Source organism: Poeciliopsis prolifica, unplaced genomic scaffold, assembly GCF_027474105.1.
Source record: "Poeciliopsis prolifica strain line A6 unplaced genomic scaffold, Auburn_PproV2 SCAFFOLD020, whole genome shotgun sequence".
NCBI lineage: Eukaryota > Metazoa > Chordata > Actinopteri > Cyprinodontiformes > Poeciliidae > Poeciliopsis > Poeciliopsis prolifica.
Window position 1 is genome coordinate 3,020,957 of NW_026562395.1, and position 21,455 is coordinate 3,042,411.

The window sequence follows — 21,455 nt, forward strand, 5'->3', positions numbered from 1 at the left end:
CCTTACACACACACACACCCACCCCACCCACACACACACACACACACACACACACACACACACACACGCACACACGGACAGCTGGTAACACCAAATCGTCAATGTTTGCCCTGCAGTGCTGTCTATCAATCTCTTTCTTTTTATCAGGCTTGTACTCTGAAAAACCTGCCCTCAGATTCAAAAAAGGAAACATTTGTCTCTGCAATCTGGCAGCTGATGGTGTCTGCATACAGATGTTGGCCCTGGAGCGAGCGCTGAAACTAACGGCATGCGGCCGAGCCTTCGTTTGACATGCGAGTTAGCTTTTGCTATATGCCTTTATTCCCCACTGCTGCTCACGTTCCCTTGTTTAGGTATTATCATTTGACGTCCGCTGCTACCGTATACAGGGTTTTCTGTTGGGAATGCTGTGCAAATCCACTAGCTGATGTTTGGACACGACTGTTAAGGGAGGCAAATAGTGTCATATCCTGTATATTGTTTTTGGACTTTCAGACAAATATGTCCAAGTAGTTAGGTTGAAGTTTGCAGATTTTTGCTGGTATTGATTCATTTGTTTAGATTTGCAAGCAGAACTAATGCGTAGTCTTCCATTGTTGCAACATGGACTATATATATATATGTGTGTGTGTGTGTGTGTGTGTGTGGGTGTGTGTGTGTGTGTGTGTGTGTGTGTGTGTGTATGGTGGTGTTCTGATGCAGTTAGACATGTAGTTTGTAATAATTCTCTGGAAGTGGAGGGGAGGAGGTTTGCAGAGCCAAATCAGCCTCAGCTGCCATAATTCTAGATCTCTCTGTATTTAGTCTGCAGCTCCCCACCTCCGCACTGCTTATCTAAGTCCTCTGCATGTGTGTTTCTGTTCACTTAGAGAGGGAGAGAAACCCTTAGAAGTGGTGTGTTTATGCTGAGGTGTTTTTTTTTTTAAAAGGGTGTCTCCCAATCATCTCATTTTCAAGAGATACCCTGACTAAATTCAACTCTAGTAGTTGCTGTGTGACTTTCTGTGATGTTGTTTTTAGTTGTTTATTCACATTTTAAAGTTAGCGCCCCATTTCAGTGCGCAAAAATACAACAAATCTGGATTTCCATAACAAAATATTTTTACGCGCTTTACAGTGATCTTCGTAGTGCAAGAGAAAACGTATTAGAGAGCAGCTGAAACACCTCGTGTTCAATATTAAAACACTTGTACCGAAACATATTCGGATGTTTATGAAGCGGAAAGTCAACCGCTTGTGTGAAATGAGTGTACAGTCGCTGGAGCAACACTGAAACGAGATTGCAAAACGGAGAAGAGACGTGCTAAATCCAGTTTAGCACGTCAGCTAACTGGTGGAGGCACAAACACTTGGACATGTGCTGTGTGTGTTTTACCACACACTTTATCAAAACTGTATAGCAGCTTTCTTAACTCTGTTGAATTGAGTTGGACACAACACACAACTAATGAACTGTGTTACCTTGGTGCATTTTAAAACAGTGACGTTTTCAAGCGTATATTTTGCACTGACTTCACTGAAGTATCTGGGACTTGGTGTGTGTAAGTGCTTCTTGTTGAGTGGCTGATTTTTAGTTTTGCTCTGTACGGAGTTGCATAATAATTACATACACTGTACACAAGAGCGATGCATTTCTTGTGGTTTTAATTTAGACTCTCTAAAGTCAGAGGGAAGAATAGCTGCTCCAGTGAGCTTGAGGTCAAAGTCAGAGGAGACGTTTAATGTCTCATTTACTTTCTGAACTCAGAAGTTTGTGTCTCCTTTTATTAGCTGAATAATTGACAGGATCTGTTTGAACTAATAATATTCCAAATGTTTTAATAATTTACTCCCCCTCCCCTCATAAACCTAGTGGCCACTTGAACCTTTCACGCTCTGCTTCTGTGCTGACTGGACCTCTGGCTTCATCAGCTGGAGGAATGCACGGTTCTGAAAGTCTTTTTCTGCTCTTTGTTGGAGTGTTTGTCTTCAGCTTCAGGCCTGTCTCTGGCTGTCCTCTCAACGTGGGCTAAAGGCCAGACTGCACCAGCTGTTTCTTTCTCTTTCTTCCACTTTATCTTCTCTCTCACACTTCCTGTCACCTCGCCTCGTGAAACAGGCTGTGATACCTCGACCCGGTGGTGCAGCTTGTGACACTAGAGTTGATATTCACACATGTTGGCATCAGAGGAAGACCGGGTTTTTTGTTATTGTTTTGTTTTGGTTTTTTTGTGTAGTGTGTGTGTGTGTTTGACAAGAAACAAGGTCTTATAGATTGTCTTACAGATTAAGTACACATTGTAGTGCTGCGCAAATTTATATACATCTGGTCATGTCAACAAATTGCCATTTCATTGCGTGTCAATTTTGCAAACAAATTCAGCAAAACAGCATTTCTGCTGGATGTAAAAGCGAAATAATTATTGATTAGTTTTTAGCTCCTGTTTTATCCACGGTTTTCACTCAGTACAGTGGCAAAATCTGAAACTGCTGCTGCGCCAGTTGCTCAACAGGTTGTTGCTGGGTAACCAAAGAGTTAACGAGTTAGTTGCTACTATTAACAACCTTGCTGAGTTGGCGGTGAGAGGTGGAGCATCTAAAGCCTGTCCTCTGCCTACATCTCCCAGAGTGCTGTGCGGTTCCACAGCTCAGTGAAATATTTGAATATTTTATCAGACATTTTATCTATTGATATCAATCATGTGTATGGATTTACTGAGTAGATAAATCAATAAAACACAAATGGACAAAACAAATAAGTCCATATATATATATATATATAATTATATATATATATATATATATATATATAATATATATATATATATATATATATATATATATATATATATATTTTATTTTTTTATTTTATTTTATTTTTTTTAAGTAACAAAAATAATATTGCTTTCAGTAAATAATCTAAATGTAAATCTTACAAATGAAATAAAAAAATAATTGCTAACAATGACAGAAATAAAATAATAAGTTATCAAACCTAAATGGTAAAAAGCAGAGCAAACACAAGCTCTTATCAGTTCTAATATTGATCCTATGACAGACTCATATGTGAATAGTGAGGTTCTGCCGGGCTGCACTGTGTGGGTCACAGTCGGGCAAACCCAGTCAGCCAGTGAAAACAAAACGGCCTGGGTCCAGGCTTAAGCCGCCCGGCTGCGCGTCGGCACGGGCTGCTGGCGTAGGCAATTTTTATTATTTATTTTTTCTTCCCTTTCTGTGAGGCTCACATTGGGAATTATCAGAGCATGCAAGCGGGGTAGTAGCGGCAGCAGCAGCTAACATTGGGGATTGCGGTGGGTCGTGGACTTGACCTGATTTGTCAGTTTGATAACTTTTAAACAACCGTCGCTCCTCCGGGGATTTTATTGGCTCGCAATTCAAGGAAAGGACACTTTCCTCGTTCGGCCGAATGAAAATCAAGATGCGTAATTGCTTTGTCAAAGGAGACGTTTGACATCAAAGTGCAACATCTGTGGAGGCTCTAATTATCCCTGCCTCATCATGGACAATCTGGAGCACTTTGATATCTCAAAGGAAGCAGGCAGTTTGTTTCCAGGTAGGAACAGTGAGAGTGGAAAAATATATATATATAATAAAACAAAAAGGGCGAGATTAGACACATTCATCATCAGGGCCTAAATCTAGGATCATGTCAAGCCTTCAAATGTAATTTAAATGCGGGATGCTATAAACCTCTCGGCGTGTTGTGGAAATTGTGCAAGAGTGATAAAAAGCCTCTTCATCTGCTAAAGTTGTTTACGACTGCGGATCATCCACGGGGAGCGAGGGGTGAAAACGCGTTTCCGTGTAAACAGTTTTCATCCAATTAAATCATCTGAAGGAACAGGTGAGCGAATGCAAACGGGGGACACACGGGCTGACGAAGAAGCCTGGAGGAACAGGGCATGCGAGGAGCTCACCTGATGATGATAGAAAGATAAATAGGTGCCTGTTCTGTTGCTCGGACCGAGTGAAGTTGCAGTGAACGAGCGCCGACCCGAAACTCTTGACCTTTCAGCTTCCATTCGTCTCTTTTTGAGGGAAGACGACGGGCCTGCCCTCCGGGCTCGTTTGCCAAAAGAACTATGTCACTTTTGTGTCGCTTTCCAAACTATCCAGGAAACCCGTTTTGTAGATTTTCGTGGCTCTAAATTACGACGCTGGCCGTTCAAAGTGAACATGCCGTGTTGTTGTTGCCATGGTTGTGTGTCGCGACCAGAAATAGACGCGGCCTGCACAGACAAACCGGTGCACGCACTTGTGCAGAGTTCATGCTCTTACTGCAGAGCGTGAGTCGAGGTGTTGTCACACACACAGAAGGGGAAATGCCTGTGGAGGCTCAGATGGTGACAGATGGTTTGGAGACAAATCAGCCTGGGAGTCAGGATCTCCGTCCTGGGACCAGTAGCCCCTTTAAGTATCTTTGGAGCAGTGTTTATTATCTATAGAAAACATGTCTGTTTAATAATCCCTTTGTATAAACTCCCTTAGCGGCGAGTGTTTGCTTTGTGTGTGCACAGGGTGTTAAATGTTACGCAAGAACAGAATATTATATACAAGTGAAGAGAGAAAGGTTGTTGTTTTTTTTCTTTCCATGTTGTACAACACAATGCACTTTTAGCTCTTCAAGCGGTACTTAGAGCCAAGGCCCTGCAGCTGTGATTTATGACTTAATACACGCACGGTTCAAAGATCTGCAGGATTTTTCCAGCCCATGTTGGTTTGCTTGAGCTGCACTGTGAAGAACCAAGATGACATGCATCGCCTCTGCTGCTGCCTAGTTGGAGCTGTGCAGGAAAGAAAGGGCATATTTTTACTGCATACAGACCTTTTTTTTTATTTTATTCTTTTTTAGCCATTACACAAAAGAATGTTACGACACCCTGCCCAGTTATAGCTGGTGTTAGTGCGTTAGGTTGAAGCAGGTTTAGTGAAATACTTCTCGTAGACCCGTGGAAGGTCCGAAGGGACGTTTGATCCACTTCTCTCATCCAACAGTGAGATATTTAGGGGTTTCTTGCATTCACAGCTTTATTCAAGCATTTGAGCTGGGTCAAGATCTGGACCCGAGTTTCCTCTCATTCATTCTCATTTTTGGAGGCTTCTTTCAGCATCATGCGGTCTGTGTTCTGGGTAAACTTCCATGGAAAGCCAAACCTGAGCATTTTGAAAAGTCCTAAATTTGTTAGCTATTCTTGGTCAAATAGAACGATGGATATGGTATTCTCAAACACCTGTTCAAGTTGTTTCTCAGACTCGTGAGGTGCTGAAGTCCCAGATCTACCTGGGCTCTATTCTCAGAGGGGCATGAAGAGAAAACCTCAAAATTGATTCCCCCAGAGGAAATCCCGGGGATGAGGTCTCCCATTTGATCAAACCTCATTTCACTTGCTTATATGTGAGCTCGTGCTCTTTCGGTCGTGGCTCATACCTCATGATCATAAGTTAAAGAAGACGGAAAATGAAAAACGTTGCTTTTTGGATGTCCTCTTTCTTGACCACGACAGACTGAACTGGAGGACATACGAGTCAGCAATTTGTCTCACCATTTCCAGCTCTACCCAACCATTCCTCATAAAGAAAAATTATATAAAATCACTTAAAAATGTCTTCACTGGTAGCCACACCCTAACCTAGAGGGATCTGCTGCTATTGTTGCACAGAATATCCTTTTTTTGTTGTTCTGATCTATATTTAGTACAAGGAAATATCAATGTTAGCGAGTTAATTAGCATGCTATCTGCTTCAGTAGACAGTTTGGAGTTGGCTTTTCAATAGACATGCTACTAAAAGCATCAACGACTGATGCTCTTGTAGTTTCCATGTAATGACTGTCTGTGTTTTACATGACTGGATATGTGGCATTTACAAACCGCCAATTTATTTCTTCTTTACAACAAAGTGTAGAAGCAACACCACGTCTAGCATCTCATTAAAGGGCTATTCAACTTTTCAGGAATACGATGGGGCATTTCAACCGTCTTTTTGTTGATTACGTTTCAAATGTTGCTTTTTTTGTGTTTTTTGTCTGCCATTGTTGTTTTTATTGATGTTTTTGTTGCTTAATTAGTTTGCTGTTGATTTGTTGATTTTGTGAAACAGCAACAACTTCATAGCATTCAGTAAATGCGACATGTAAACATTTTTAAACATTTTATGAATCCTGGTGTAAACTTGCAGACTTTTAACTTACTTTGATTATTAAGAAAATAAGTTTATAAAATGTTTTCCAAATTGAAACATGTTGGGGTTCTCCCTCCCTCCTTTCTGTGTTGTTCAATAGAAACTGCCTGACTAATCTTTACAGTTTGCTGACACTGTCGCAGCTCACTCCAGCTACACGCCCATAATTATGGGTTTGCAAACCTCTAGTCCCACGTACGTCCAGACGCAGTGTTATCGATGAAGTGACACTGTTACTGTTCCGTAGAAACACCTCCAAGGCATTACTACGAACTTTGCAAAAGTGTTTTTTACGGTCCAACCATAAACTTAACCTCGAGAGGTGCTTATGTGGCAGAAGCTGCGGAGTAAGTAGCTGCTCCGGCAGGAGCTCCCAGAGGCCTGCACAGTCACAGTACCGTCTGATAAATGTCTGGACTGGTGTGAAAGAGGAGCTGCTAAAAGCTCTGCGGGACTACATTTGGACTGGGCACGTAAACAGATCACCAGTTGTGTTACCAACTCTCAGATGCACATTTGTTGTTGTGTCTCCTTGCTGCTGAGCTTGGACAACAAGACTTAAGCCCTGCTAGCTTTGAATAATCTCATCCTCATGTAGGTCAGGGGTCACATTCTCGCTCCGGATGCTTACAGACCACAATTAAATCTTGTTGTGCTGAAAGCAAAGTGTTGTACAGTTCATAGATTGTGGTGTAACATGAGCGTTTTCTGAAGGTCTTCCTTTTTTTGGTCTCAGACGCCTACATTTTTATACGGTTTTATTGTCTGTCTCAATTAATTGATCTCACTTTATTGATTTGTTTTCCAAAACAACACGGTCAGAGACTGCAGGAGACATCATCTGATTCAGATGAAAATATGTGAAATCTGCTGGTCTGATCTCCTTCCGCTGCCTCCTGTCTTGTATTGGAGCACGCTCACGCCTTGCTATAACCTTTCAACTTTAGCTGTGGCAGTGCCGCATCTCCACTCACCGTTACGTTTCTGCTGGGCAGCTGCAGACGTAGATCCCACAATCTAACAAGACCATATATAGATTGAAGCTTCTTTTCTGACATTGAAAAGCTTTTGTTTCTTTACTTATTGTTCCTATTCTGCATTTTTGTCTCACTTTAAGACTACAGATTGTTCAGTTTAAGAAAAAACTACAATCAAACTTACATAACCTAATACCAAAAACACAAAGCACATTTTATAAAGCTGCAATAGGTAACTTTTGTAAAAAAAAAAAAAGAAGAAAAAAAAAGGGTTTATTTGTACACAAGCATGATCGATAGCAGTAAGACACTCCTCCTGGCTCTGATTGGTTGTTTATTACTGAGCGGTGTATTTCTGCAGGTGGCAGTAGGACGACAGGGAGAAGGCAGAAGAGACTGATCTTCCATATTACCTGCTTCATTTTATAATGCCATGACACAGTGAGAGTGTCAACGAATATGTAAAGAATATATTGATTATATAATTTAAAAGAAAACTGCAAAGAAAAGTGTCTCAAACGTTGATCGTCATACTTTTTTGTTGATCGTCATACATCACATTCCTTGTTAATAACTAGCACATCCTCACTAATGTCTGGCAGTCGCCACAGCAGCAGGTTATTTTGGACCATTTGGTCCCCAGAGTTCAATTCTCCCCTGCCGCGGTCCGTCTCACCCGACTTCTCACCTCATGATCTGGACTATTTTAATAACCATCACTCATCACTTGAGAATCTTCTTTGAACACGACGGTTCGCGCTGCTGGCGCCTTCAGATTCACACCATCAAGGTGAGCTAACCCACACCTTCCGTCTTTACTCCGCTTCTCGCTCGAGTTCACGTCTTCAAATGGTTGTAATTGATGCAGGAATTTGACAAATGGTAATAGCATTAAACTTTTTTTTTTTTTCTTTCAAAGAATTCTTTAAAGTTATAGCATCAGTGTTTTAACACTGTACCAAAACCATGGGTGTCATGAGGAATTAAGCCTTTAGTTTGCTGATTATCTTACGTTCATCTGACATGGCAGGGCATTTTGAAACATTTTGAATTTTTTTTACAGGCCTTACTGGAGTCTTTTTAAGGAGATGCTGTAGAAGTGACTGTACTGAGCTCAGAGTAGCTCAGTGCTGCCCCTTCCTGGTCTGTTGCTATCATATGGTTAATAGCAGCCCATTGTACTTTTCACTAAGTTAAAAAAAAGGCTCATATAGCTGTTTGGAAATACTGATACTGTGAGAAACATGGACAGCTATAGTGTGGAAGCTAAAAAAAAAAAAAAATGCCAGCTATGAATTATTGAAGCAAAACTCTAGCAGGTACACTACAACGGCCTTCACTGCTGAGCAGCCAGGTTCTCACTTCTCAGTTGTAATTCTTCTAAAATCTGTCTTTCACTCCTGAATCCTTGGAGATCGTAAATTGTGACGGTCGTTTCTTTAGCCCCAGAACGCCACCAGATGATCCTCAGCCTTCAATCCATCCATTCCTTCATTTATTTCAGGTGTGTGTGACCTACTCAAGACTCAAATTTGTCCTTTAGACTCAAGTCGTGCTTGAGCTGCAAAAACGAGCTGCTTGTTTCAGACTTTTGGATGTCTTGACTGTTCAAATGTGAGTCCTTGCGTCCAATCTTGTGCAATCAAGAGGTAAAAGCAAGTCGGTGTGTAAGCAGCAGACGCACGTCTGACTGCACGTTTCACTGTGAAGGGACTTGATTACAAGCCTTATTCCCTTCTGGTTCAGTTGTAGTGATTCACTCCACAACTAGCAAAGCCCAGTTTAGTCGCTATGGGATTTAATGCACTGACTACTGAAAGGATGTTTGCAGAAGACTCCTTCCAGCTGAAAGCACAGCAGTGTCTTAATGTCTGTATTTTATTTTGCACAGCACACCTCAAGCACAGGCTCTGAAAATAACGAGAAGGTCAAAAACTCTGGGTCTGTTTATGGATTTTAGCCAACAGCCAAAACGGCTGCATATGTGTCTCTATCACATTTTTCATAGCTAAATGGATTGAATTAAAAATATATTTAAAAAAGTGTCACATTTCTTTTTTTTTTTTTTTGGAGCCACAGTTAAATCAGCTTTCAATATAAGTTCTCTTAAGACTCTCAGTGCGAATGATCACTTTTCACACGGATGACTTTAAATCATAAGTCATTTTCTTATGACTCCTAAATTTATGGTTAAAAGTGGCTCATCATTTGAATGCACCCCAATGGATTTTCTTTCTAATTTGAACTAAAATAGCTCGATTTTTAACATGATAATTTTGCAGTCATGTAAACCGAGGACATGTAAACAAGCCTGTGTGGTAAAGGCTCTCGCTGTTCTAAAAACACCTTTTTGAAACTCCATCGAATTCTTGAAGCAGTGTTCTGCATATTCATTTGTTCCCGCTCGGTTTTGTCTGCTCATTTCTTATTCTTCCTTAACCTCCTGCTTATGTTCCTCCTCAGCTCTCATGCTCTGTCTTCATCAACCCCCCACATCCTGGTGCTTTTCCATCAATTTATCTCTCCGTCTTTCCTGTTTGAGGCCACTAATTTAGCCTGGCTGGCTCTTCCTCCCCCCAGTCCCCCCGGCAGCGACGGAAAAACGACTGAGCGATTTACATGATTGCATTTTTGCCACGTCTGTTCAGAGTTGCTTTGAGAACCTTCCTCGGGTGGCTCATCCTTGTGTGCATCTGAATGAGAGTTAGTCATTCTCTCAAAGCAGATTTAATTAACACTTCGCAGCGAGTGACCTCTCTGTTACTAAGAAGCTTGTCGCTAAACTCTGTTTACGCTGAATCGTTTCCTGGCTCGGCATGTGTCTTTGCAGGTTTTATAAAAGCACAGACGTTTCAAGGAGTGTCATTTTTGTCATGTTTAAAAACTGAAATGTTTGGGCAGTTGTGCGCCGATAATAACAGGCGGTTACAGTCTGTGTTCAAGCGCTTCCTGGGTCTGTTTGGAGTTTTAGTGGATGACAGCAACAAGTGGATGCTGTCAGAGCTGTAACAACCAGCAGCTGTTTTGAAACCGATTAAAGATTATGTGTTGATAAAATAATAAACCCTAATGGTATTTAAAACAAACCCAACATATTGGAAAACCCATGAAAATACACTTTTCTCCTGCCAGTTTAATAAACAGAAATGTTTCTGGTCATTTTTTTCAGGAAAAAATTGAATATTTGCAATAAGTACATGTGTTTTATGTTAGATGCTAAGCTAACAAACAAATGATTAAAGAATGATTTATTTTAAAACAAATAATTTACCTGATTTTCATTTAAAAAGTGTAATATAACGACAGAGGGGGCTGAAGTTTTTATGAGGATTAAATTGAAGCGATACAGCTTTATACTATATATATATATATATATATTATATATAATATATATATATATATATATATAGATATATATATATATATATATCTATATATAGTATAAAGCTGTATATATAGATATATATATATATATCTATATATATATATATATATATTTATATATATATATATATAAATATATATATATATATTTTATATATATATATATATTTATATATATTTTATATATATATATATATATATATAAAATGATGCACAGCAGACATGAGCTGTGCTAAAGGCGTAGCAGAGAGCGAGGGGGGAAAACAAGAAGGTGGGCTGGACTGTTGTCAGAAGACAGTGCTTCCTTGACCAGACTGTCACAATAGTTTTCTTTCACAGCTGCAACAACGGAGTCATGACATTTTGTTCTTGTGACTGAGGCGCTGCGCAAATTCCCAAACCAACAGAATCACAATAGGGCACACACAGAGGTCCCAATCACGGACCGGACGCTCTGAGAGCAGAGTACTTTTGACCGCGAGCTGGAGGCAAACGTGAATGGTGGAAAATATTACCATTTGGTTTCTGCATTCGCCCATTTGTGAAAAGACATTGAGTCTATTTCCACTTTTGAGGATTTGTTGGTTTCAGCCGATTGTCGCTCGGAGGTTTCCCAACGTCAGCTTTGGAGTAATCTCCAAACCTTTCACCTGCCAAACTGATAAAGACGAGAAGGAGCCATATTTGTTCTAGAGACAAAGTCTCTAGAACAAAAACTAAAAACAAAACAAAAAAAAATATTTTAAATCGTCACTTTTAGCATGAGAATTTTTTAATTGGGTCAAGTAGTGGCGGTTCTAGCATTTTTTGCCGCCCTGCATAAAACCCTCATTTATCATCTATCCCCTGTCCTAATGCCATCCTGGGCAGCTGCCCACACGATCCGCCTCTAGAGTTGAGTACAAACGTTTTACAGATTTGTTGATGAAGGGCGCAGGTTGTCATTTCTGCGCCGTGCTAATGTGCATTTCCTTTGGGTTGCCAGGTTTGCCAGGGTTTTCCAGCATGTTTGGGAAGAAGAAGAAACGGCTGGAGATCTCAGCCCCGTCTAACTTTGAGCACCGGGTCCACACGGGCTTCGACCCGCGGGAGCAGAAGTTCACCGGGTTGCCACAGCAATGGCAGAGCCTGCTGGCCGACACCGCCAACCGGCCCAAGCCCATGGTGGACCCCTCCTACATCACCCCCATCCAGCTGGCGCCAATGAAGGTACAACACGAATGTGCAGAGGGCATCCGGCCCGGGCGCCAAGGACAAGACATTGCCATGTCTCCCTCTGTTGCGGTCATCGTTTGTCCTGCGTCATCGCCGTCTCCTCTCACCCTCCTCTTCCTGTCTCTACACGCTTTTCTTTTTGCTGTGCTTTCTTGTTCCTGTCTTGAATCTTTGCTCTCTCTCTTTGTGTAGGTGTCGGTCTCTTCTCACCTCGTCTCCTCCCACCTGTTACCCTCTTCCATCAGAGAAACAAAATGGATTCTCCTCCAATCTGGCCACCATAACCAATCAAATATGTGAAATTTATAGCAGCGTTGTCTCCATTTCAATGCTTTCAACCTAGTTAGTTTCCTCTGGCGTCATGCGATGCACATTTACAGATAAAAAAAAAGCTGATAAACCAAATATTTATTGAAACGTAATAAAATCCCTGCTAAAACTTAAGTCTTGATTTGATATTGACTGAAATAATTTCTTTGTGTTGATCTAAAACTATTTTTATCTCTTCAAAAATTCAAAAGTCTCTTAGACAGATATTGCCATTACAGTGCCTTGCAAAACACTTAATTATAAAGTGGTAGAATTAGTGAAGCCGGGTGAAGACTCTTCTTCCTGCATCAGCTCAAGCTCAGTCAGATTAAGTGTGGAGTGTTGGTGCGCATCAGTTTTGTCTTGCCACCGATCCCCAGTTTGAGACTGAGCTGGACTTTGACTGGGCCATTTCAGGATTGCCTCTACCCATCTTCCCACCAAATCTAACCAGTTTCCCAAAACTGGGGAAAAAAAAGAAGAAAAAAAAAGAGAGTAATGTCAGCATGACATGTCTGAAAGTGAGTAGGAAGGAACATGTGCTTAGTTGTTCTCATTTAGTTGATGTCAATATCCTGCCTCTTGAGCAGTTTTACTTCAGCCTCCACAATTATACGCTCCCTTATTGATCTTTAACAAACACGTCTCAGTTTTAAAGAAGTCTACGGTTGTATTTTGGCAAGGCACTGCACATGGCAGACGGCGCAGCACTAAATCCGGTGGGACTTTTGACCCAAAACGTTAAAAAAAAAAACACCCAAAAAACCTCTCTAAAAAACACATTTTCTGAAATTGATCTGATCTACTTATGTTTTTCATCTGACATTTAAACCTGCCGTCATGTGAAACCATCTTGCATGCCAATGCTTCTCTTCAGGCTGTGTAAACTCCTCTGTGAACGTGTTTCCTCTCCTCTCTCTGAGTGTCTCCTCTGATGTGTTGTTGTTCATTGGTTCTGCTTAACACGTCACTTTGACACGTTCAGTCCATTGAAAACAGTCAGTGACTATATATATACATATATATGCCCCCACACCCCCGTTACACATGGGAAGATTTCTCAAATTGCACCTTGATGCTTGTGCTCAACTTTCAGTCGGTTGCACCAGAACAAGGTCTTGTTGCTTCAATTGAGCCACAGTTTCTCTGCTAACGTAAATCTTTTCAAACACTTGTGTCGTTTGTGACTGAACGCTCACATAGGAGCGTTGTGGTGCTCAGAAGCACCACACTGTCTATTAGTGCTGGAGGAACCGCTTTCAGGTCCTCCTGACAAGAGCACCTGAGCTCAGTGAAAACTCAGTAACGGAGAACAGCAATATGCCACAGGAGATATCTCTGAAGAGGGGGAAACAAGGAAAATAATTCTCTTGCTCTCTTCACAGATATCTCCCCAGAAAGTCCGGTCGTCTGAAACGCCGTTGCCCAAAGTATGACCTCCTCTTTCCTTTCTGTTTTCAACCCCTCCCCTCCTTTTTTATTTGTATTATTATTGTTTCGTTTTTTTGCTTTTTTTTTTTTTTTCCTTTCCTAACGGCCACCTTCACACAGTCCAAACTGGGCCGTTTTGTTCCCACGTGTCTCCCCTGCTGCCTGCTGCCATGCATTTTCAGGTGGAGGTGGAATGTCAGCAGGGACAGGGAAGAGACAGAGAACGACTCCACACATGACATAACCACGTCGCCGTGCCGAGAGTCTTTTCTTAGAGCTCATCCCCACTCCTCCTGTGTTGTCTTGCGCATGAAAACCTCCGTAGAAAAGATAAGACTTAAACTCCGGCGGCATGCTTCCCTTTTGTTTTCCCAGTTGCTGCAGAGCACCATTGAAAATGATGATGAAGATAATGATGATGATGATGATAATGATGGTTGCTGTGATGTGAAGTGCATGTTGTCATGGCAGCTGATTTTGCTCCAGCGGAGGCCAGCGCTCTGTAGAAAATGGGTCACGGAGGGTCTGCATGTGTTAGAGGAACCCTTCGTTTCATGTCGTCTTTGAACTGGAGCTCCTCAAGCTCGGGGCGGGCGGAGGGACGTTTCCTGTCCTCTTCTTTCCCTCTTTAGCGTTGCTTCTCTGCTGTTTCCAGCTCATTAAAACACAGTTAGCATGCCGGATCATGACGGCACACGACTGTGTGCAAGTTGAGGAAGCCGTCTGCAAATTTCTAAAAGGGTTGCTTTGCTTATTTTTCAAACAGTTCGAAAATCTTTTCACTGCAAAATAGTTGCTTTTGAATTGGATGTAGAAACGCTCATCAGAAATGTCCAAAATTCTCAAAAAAAAAAAAAACAATTCTCCAATTGAGACAAAATAAAACATCTTCATTAAAATAATTTATTAGGATGTTTACCTCATTGTGTTTTTCTCTTCCAGGTAAAACGATCTTATCCTTCCCAACACGAGTCCCACACACTGATGTAATGACGTAGTCCCAAAAATGATATTTCGTTCATGCTTTTGTTCTTCAGGGCGAGTTATGCTTCATTTTGTTTTTTTTCACAGTTACGTTAGTCATTATTACATCATGTTGGTTTTGAGGAAGCAATTATAAGTAACCCAGTAAAATCTATGTGATTCATATCTATTCTTTAATGCGTTCATTGTCATCTTTAGTCAGTTGGTTGGATGGTTGAACTCAGGAGCGACTTATCTCTTAACCAGCAGACTTCAGGTTTTCTTTCGGCTTTTTATACTTGTTGCTCTGTTAAAGTCAGAAAAACAAAAAGGTGTGAAATACTATTACAAAAACTACTAATAAAAGCTAAATTCAGCAGTGAATTATTTTGCATCTTTGTTCTGATACCACAAAATAAGGTCAACATTGTTATAGAAATTGTTATCAATATGTCACAAATTAACAGTAGGAAACACAGTTGATTTTTGTTGTTGTTTTAAATAAAAACTATAACTCCATGTTTGAGTTTCATACTTTGAAACTCAAATGTGTTGATGGCTGTAACAGCCTGACGGCTACAAGATGCAACTTCACTTAACTTACAAATGGCTGAAAAAGAAACGAGCGAATGCTGGGAACAGAATGTCACATCGCGTCATCATTAAAGTTGTGCCAACCAAAGTGACTGATTTTTTTTTTTGGGGTCAACAAAATCCTCAGTGGACTGATTTAAAAGAAATGAACGCGTTGATTGTGCCCTGACAATTAAAAGAAATCTGGAGAAATATTCTGATCCGCTTTAACTTGAAGAAACAAGGAACAACAAATGTGAATAGATGCATTTGTTGGGCAGAGGAAAATAACAAAACAACTTACAAGCTGTGAGATTTGCCAAAGTTATTCCTTTTATAAATGCTAATTAATGACTTTCACTTTCCCAACTTTTTTTTTTACTTTATTTTTTATTTTTTTACATTTTTCATTTCAGAATTGTAAACAAGGGGGACATGAACGCAATCTGTCAGGATGCATCAAAAATACATAATCTTCAGCTGAATGTCTTCGTGGTTGGATTTCATTCTCTTGGTCTGACAGGTTTTCACCCTTAAAATATCAAATCTGGGTCACTCGCATCTACAGCCACCTGGAAACCTCACACTTATGGAAACCAACAGATTCCTACTGGTTTGAAGAAGGTACATTTCCATCCATCTGGAAGATTCATTTTTGATCTATATTTTCGAGATTTGTTGCATTAGATGTACGGTCAGTTTTCAGGAAGTCAGTACCGGTGTAGTGTGTGTCACCATGGCTTCCAAGATGGACTCCGTTATTTATAGTGTCCCGTCCGGGGCTCGGTATCTTCCTCTCCGGGATGCTGTGACACTTAACGCCAGCCTGTTCTTCGTGGCAGACTCTTCCCACGACGGCTGTGTGTGAAAGCGTTTATGCTCACCCCAGGAGGGCGTGAACAGCGCCGCCTCAAGTCTGGCACACCTCCGGAGATGTCTTCATTCAGACAAGGTGCCATGTTGAACGTGCGTGTCGACCTGTCGGCGCGTAGACGCCACTTTTAGACGATATCTAATGAGCGTGTAAACACGGTCGACGTGGCCTCGGGCTCCCTGGCTCGTTGTTTATTCGCAGGTTTGTCGGTTTTTTTGTTGCCGGTGATCAGCTCACCTCAGCTGATCACCTGCATCGCTTGAAGGCCTCGCTCTCACGTCCAAGCACACATGCCAATGCAGAGCGGACTGACACAATGCCTTCGCAACGTCTCCGTGTGTCCCTAAAGGTGTCAGCAAATGTTTAGTTAGTCCGAAAAAGAAAAGAAAAGAAAAAAAAAACAACTTTACTGCGTAGTGTGATTTGGTGTTGAACACAAAGTGCTGTGAAGAAGCTTTTTTTTTTCTTCTTCTTTTTGCTTTTGTCATTTTTTGTCACACTTAATGTCGGACAAAGAGAGCCAGAGGGAAAACACAAAGTTGTTTTGTTTTAGAAGTGAGAAATCTAGCCAAACTAGAGGAGATTGCCCCGTAGGTGAATATTTTGTGCCATCAAGCGTTTCTGATTAACTAGCAATAATTGTTTTATGTCACTGTATGGGGTAATCTTGTCCAACTCCTTGATTTAATGTAGTTATACTGGAAGACTTTTGAGAATGGACAACATTTTTAAGATAATACCACGCAGCATTTCACTGTATTTCAGCCTCTCCTTTGATTAGGACACTCTAAAACCTTCGTGTTTCTCTATATTCGGAGGCGTTCCGAGGGGAACTTGCTGGTATGCTTTCAATAATTGTGGTATAACTTAAATGTTCTTAAGCTAAGGGCCTGAAGCAGATGTTCACACACTTTTTCATCAGGACTTACTGATGGAGAGCAAAAATGTTTGGCTCCATCGATTTCAAAGTTTGCTTGTTGAACCATAAACGCTGATCTCACCAGCGAGGGAGAACTTCAGTGAATTCAGTGTTTTCTGACCACCTATAAGTCGTTGACAGGCTCTTAAACTAGTTTTGGTGATCCGTCTAGTCCAAGGAGAGCTCCCAAGTGTGCCAGCTTTTATTCTGCATGTGCATTGCAGCTCTCGATTTGGTGCAAATGCATCCTAATGCCTGAGAAATTGCTTGGTAGTCCAGCCCATTGTTGTAAACGATAATAATTGTGTTGCTTGATTCTTCAGCCTGGCAGTAAAATTATGCCTCGTCATAGCTAGTGAAACTGAACAAATAAATGCGGTCAAAAACATTGAATTTCTGAGGTAATAACAGGGGAGGGGAATTGCTTTTTCCACATAAGGTCAAGCCGGTCAGTTTTTTTTCTCTTCTTCATGGCAAATAAACTCATTAATTAAAGACTTCAAGATGATCTTTGCCGGGTATTAACACTTGATGAAATCGTTGGAGGAACAGCGCTGTAGTGTGTCTGTAGGTGTGTGCGTAGGTAGCTGCGTTAACTTGTTGCATTCCTTAGCACTGCATGTGGAGAGCAGTGTCTTATATCAATATCAGCTTTGTGTTACACTTTGGCTTTGACACCTGTAAATCGCAGGCTCCTTTGGAGCTGATGCGGCATTTACCACATTGACATCTGTGTTAGTGTTTGTCTGTGCTGGTAGATTGATGTGTTTGTGGATGCCTACGTGGATATTTAGGGCTATTGGCTTGTTATTGCCATCTGCTGAACCCTGGTATCTCGTGTTTCCTCAACACTTAAGCCTGTATTGCATTTCTTCACTCATTTAGGCCAGCGTTTTCCAACCCTGGCCCTCAAGACACACTGCCCTACTTTCTTTATTTCTATATAGATGTTTTCCTGCTTCTGCACACTTGATTTCAATTGATGGTTGATTAACAGGCTTTTGCTGAAGTGCAATCATCTGAATAAGGTGTTAAAGCAGGGAAACATCAAAAATATACAGGGCGCTTTGTCTCGGGGACTAGCGTTGAGAAACAGTGACTTAAGAGACTGAATGATGGGTAATCAGTTTGATACAACTGACAAGTCACGTTTGATTACATCTTAGAATTTGACCAAACCAGTTAAAATCCTCTGAGACCTCAAGATGTACCAACAAGGATTATCTCACTTGTTTTTGTAACTTATTCTGTTTGAAGTTTCAACCTGCTGATGCCAGTTCCAGCTGATCGGTTCAGCTTGTCGTAGTATAAAATAGTAAAAAACAGCATTTTAAATCGTCCTTATAGTCGAGCGTCCTGTCTGTAATTAACTGTAGATGTAGACCTTTAGAGAAATGCAGTGTGTCCAGTATATCACCTGGCATTTTTTTGATTTGCAGTAATATCACTGTGAGTACGCGAAAGCCTGGACCTGGAGCCAGATTTTAACAGGTAATTTTCTTTGAAGGTCATGTTGGCGCAGCTGAACGAGGCGGTATTCTCAGCTGACGCTGCGTAGCTCTAATGATGGTGAAGGAATGAGACCGATTGTCGCCGAGACGCACAGATTTTTTTTTTGTCTTGTAGCAGAAAATAAAAAGTTATTCTTAGTTGAACACATCAGGACAGAGACCGTCTCCTGGAAGTGCTGACTTGATTTCCTTACGGACGCCTGCCCTTTCCTTATTTCTCCCCACTCTTCTTGCAATCTCTTAATATTTTTGAAACAATCTGCTGCTACTCCCCAGATATCTGAGCTGTAGGTTTACATGTAGCGCAGGTAGAGTGTAGGTGGTGGGGATATTTTAGGGAGCTGAACAGCTTGCTGCATTATAGCTCCACTGAAAATACCTCGACTTACATCACGCCAGAAATATGCACTTGAATGCAGAGTTTTGAGGTAAATTTGCAGAAGGTCGTGTTTAGGTGACGTATTATTGTCTGTTTTACTTTGACAATGCAGTCAAAGTATGAAAGAAACACGTCATTTCCTTCTTGATGATCTCACAGCCAAGGCTTTTAATAATGATTTGTGGCTGAGTCTGTGCCTGAATTCAGCTCTTTGTACCTGTTGGGTCGACTGTTTGCCACTTTGTCAGCTGTCTTAATGCTTATTGCATTAAAACCGTTTTCAAAACCTCATCCTAGTTTGAAGTGCATGAGCACCGTGTAGGGCTGCGCCAAATTAGAGAAAAATACTAAACGTAATTGCGACTGTTGTGACTGATCACAAATGTCTGGAATATTCCACAACTGACAGTCCATTAGCTCGACATGTGAAGGTAGACTTGGTGCTGCTCTAAATGTCAGTGGGTCGGTCGTCCAGCTTCCCCCACCAGTTTACTGGCAGGTTATGCAGAGGGGAAACTTGATCATTAGGTTCCTCAGCAAATAGTTTCAGTGGGCTTGGAGCCCGGTTTACAGTAAGGTCATGCAGCTGCAGACAGGCTTGGGGACTTATTAGGGCAGGTGGGCCAGGGGTGGCAGTTTTTTGGGGCTGTGGCATGCAGGAGGACTCAGTGGTTGAAGGGAGCAGCGGAGGTCTGGTGAAGCTTTAAGGTTGGAGACGAGGACAAGTCAAAGGAAGGATGAAGACCGAGGAGGCAGCAGTGTTAAAACGCCGGGTTCACAGGCAGCTGCAGGTGGGCTGTTTGACTTGCCTGATTCCAAGCTGCATGTAAGCGTGGAGGCTATACATAGCTTTGTGTGCGACAGGTGCTTATGCTCGCAGTTAGGTGCACATCTCAAGCCAAACGGCAGCTACAATGGTGAACGCTTTTATTTGCGTTTGCTTCGGCAGGTTATTTATTTTTGAACTCGCACACTGGACTGGTCGAACGCTTCATCTGAGCATTTTTTGATTTATGGTTTCTTGTTCTCGTGTTTCGTGATGCAGTGCAGTTTGTGCACCAGAGCAAAAGCAGCGCAGATGTACGTATGGCTGGAGAAGGGGAGCTTCTAAAAATAGCCTTTCCGATTTCCGAGGGTCACCCAGTCCTTGTTTCAGAGGTGAAATTGCAAACCTTCGTCCCCCACTGAATAAGGAAGGAAGTCGCTGATGTGGACATCCGCTAAGCAAAACATTACTCCAGTAAATTAATCAAGTTTTGCTAAAAGCATCTTTTCATCTTTTGTTGCAGTACCTTAATCTGTCACAGAAAGTTACAGGAAAATAAAGTACTTAAATTTATTTATTTGGCAAGAAGGAAAAAAATTCTGTTAAAAAAAAAAAAAATAAAAAAAAAAATAAATATATATATATATATATATATATATATATATATATATATATATATATATATATATATATATATATATATTTCTCTATAAAACCAGCAGTGCAATTTTCCCTGTATCCCTAATTATTCCCAGAAAAGGCGATTGAATAATCAGGCATTCTAGGAACTTTTAATTAGTCAGGATTTTGTTTCCCCAGGGTCAGAATATAAAGTGACATAAAGGCCATATCTTTTATGCACAGGGCACCAGGCTGGACTCACTGTTATCTTGCCACCACGTGACTAGTGAGCATGATGGTGAAGCAGGTCAAAGCTCAGTGCTTGTTGTCAACAACTCTCCATGACAACCATTACAGGCAATCTACATCCCAAATGCCAGTTTCTTTTTCTGTCCTACCAACACAAAAACAAGCATGTTCACAACACCAACTGTACTGGGACCCTAACTGGACTCATGCAAAATGAGTCCAGGTTGAGCAGGAAAACACTGCAAGTGGTGTTGGCGTTGAACTAAAGGAGTATAGTGGAGGATGTGTGATGCTGTGGGCCTGATTCTTTAACAGATTACTGGGGAACATAATCAGAGTCAATGAAGATGTTTTAGGGAAAACATCTGCCGGTCTCTGTCAGACTACTGGAAATGGGTGAGATCTGGGTCTTTCAGCCGCATTATGCTTTTTTTTTTTGTTTATTTTTAGTGTGGGATTATGCTGCTGCACTAGACCGTGAGCTTATTATTTATTTTTATGTTTTTTTACGTCTTTACCAGAGGAGCCGAGGGATGTGACCAGCGCTTTACATAAGAACGTCATTTTTGGTGCTTCTTTGCTCCAGATCTGTCAAACACACCAACTCTTTCAGCCACTGAACTTTTTCATTTGACCGACCGTAGTGGGTTCAGGTCACGTTTAATTTGATTTGGTCTCCCTATGTATCACTTTCCCTGCTCACATTGATTCGGGATTAAATTAGTCGTAGCAGAAATAGACTAGAAGAAGGAAATAACTGCTGATTGGTGTGTGTGCGTGCGTGCGTGCGTGTGTGTGTTAGTGTGTGACGTGCCGTCACACAGACAGAGGGAGCATCTGTCTCACTTTGCACTGAGTCGCAGTGGATGGCGTTGATTTAGACCTCGCTTGTTCCTTTCTCCGCTTCTCTCCACTCGTCTCTTCCTCCTCCTCTTCTTCTGCTCCGACTCTTAGTGTTGACGCGCGTCTGCCACTCATGGTCACATTGTACCAAAAAAATAAATAAATTAATAAATAATAAAAAAAATGTCTTCACAGAGGCTTCAGAGCCAAAGTTGGCAGAGAGGTTTGGCTTTCAGCGACGGGGAGCTCAAACTGTCCTGG

General features: G+C 41.3%; 1 protein-coding gene across 6 annotated transcripts in view; it reads left to right on the forward strand.

The window, feature by feature from the left end:
* The window catches only part of pak5 (p21 protein (Cdc42/Rac)-activated kinase 5), a 61,598-nt gene that overhangs the window by 16,383 nt on the left and 23,760 nt on the right, over positions 1 to 21,455 (forward strand). For 4 of the 6 annotated variants that reach the window (XM_055044275.1, XM_055044271.1, XM_055044270.1 and 1 more), the window contains 2 exons: positions 11,527 to 11,750; positions 13,451 to 13,495. In XM_055044275.1, coding sequence (XP_054900250.1) covers positions 11,547 to 11,750; positions 13,451 to 13,495 — 249 coding nt within the window. In that variant the 5' untranslated portion in view covers positions 11,527 to 11,546. Of the gene's footprint in view, positions 1 to 11,526; positions 11,751 to 13,450; positions 13,496 to 19,081; positions 19,507 to 21,455 lie in introns of those variants that run through there. The other 2 variants (XM_055044273.1, XM_055044274.1) reach the window with 2 other exon arrangements.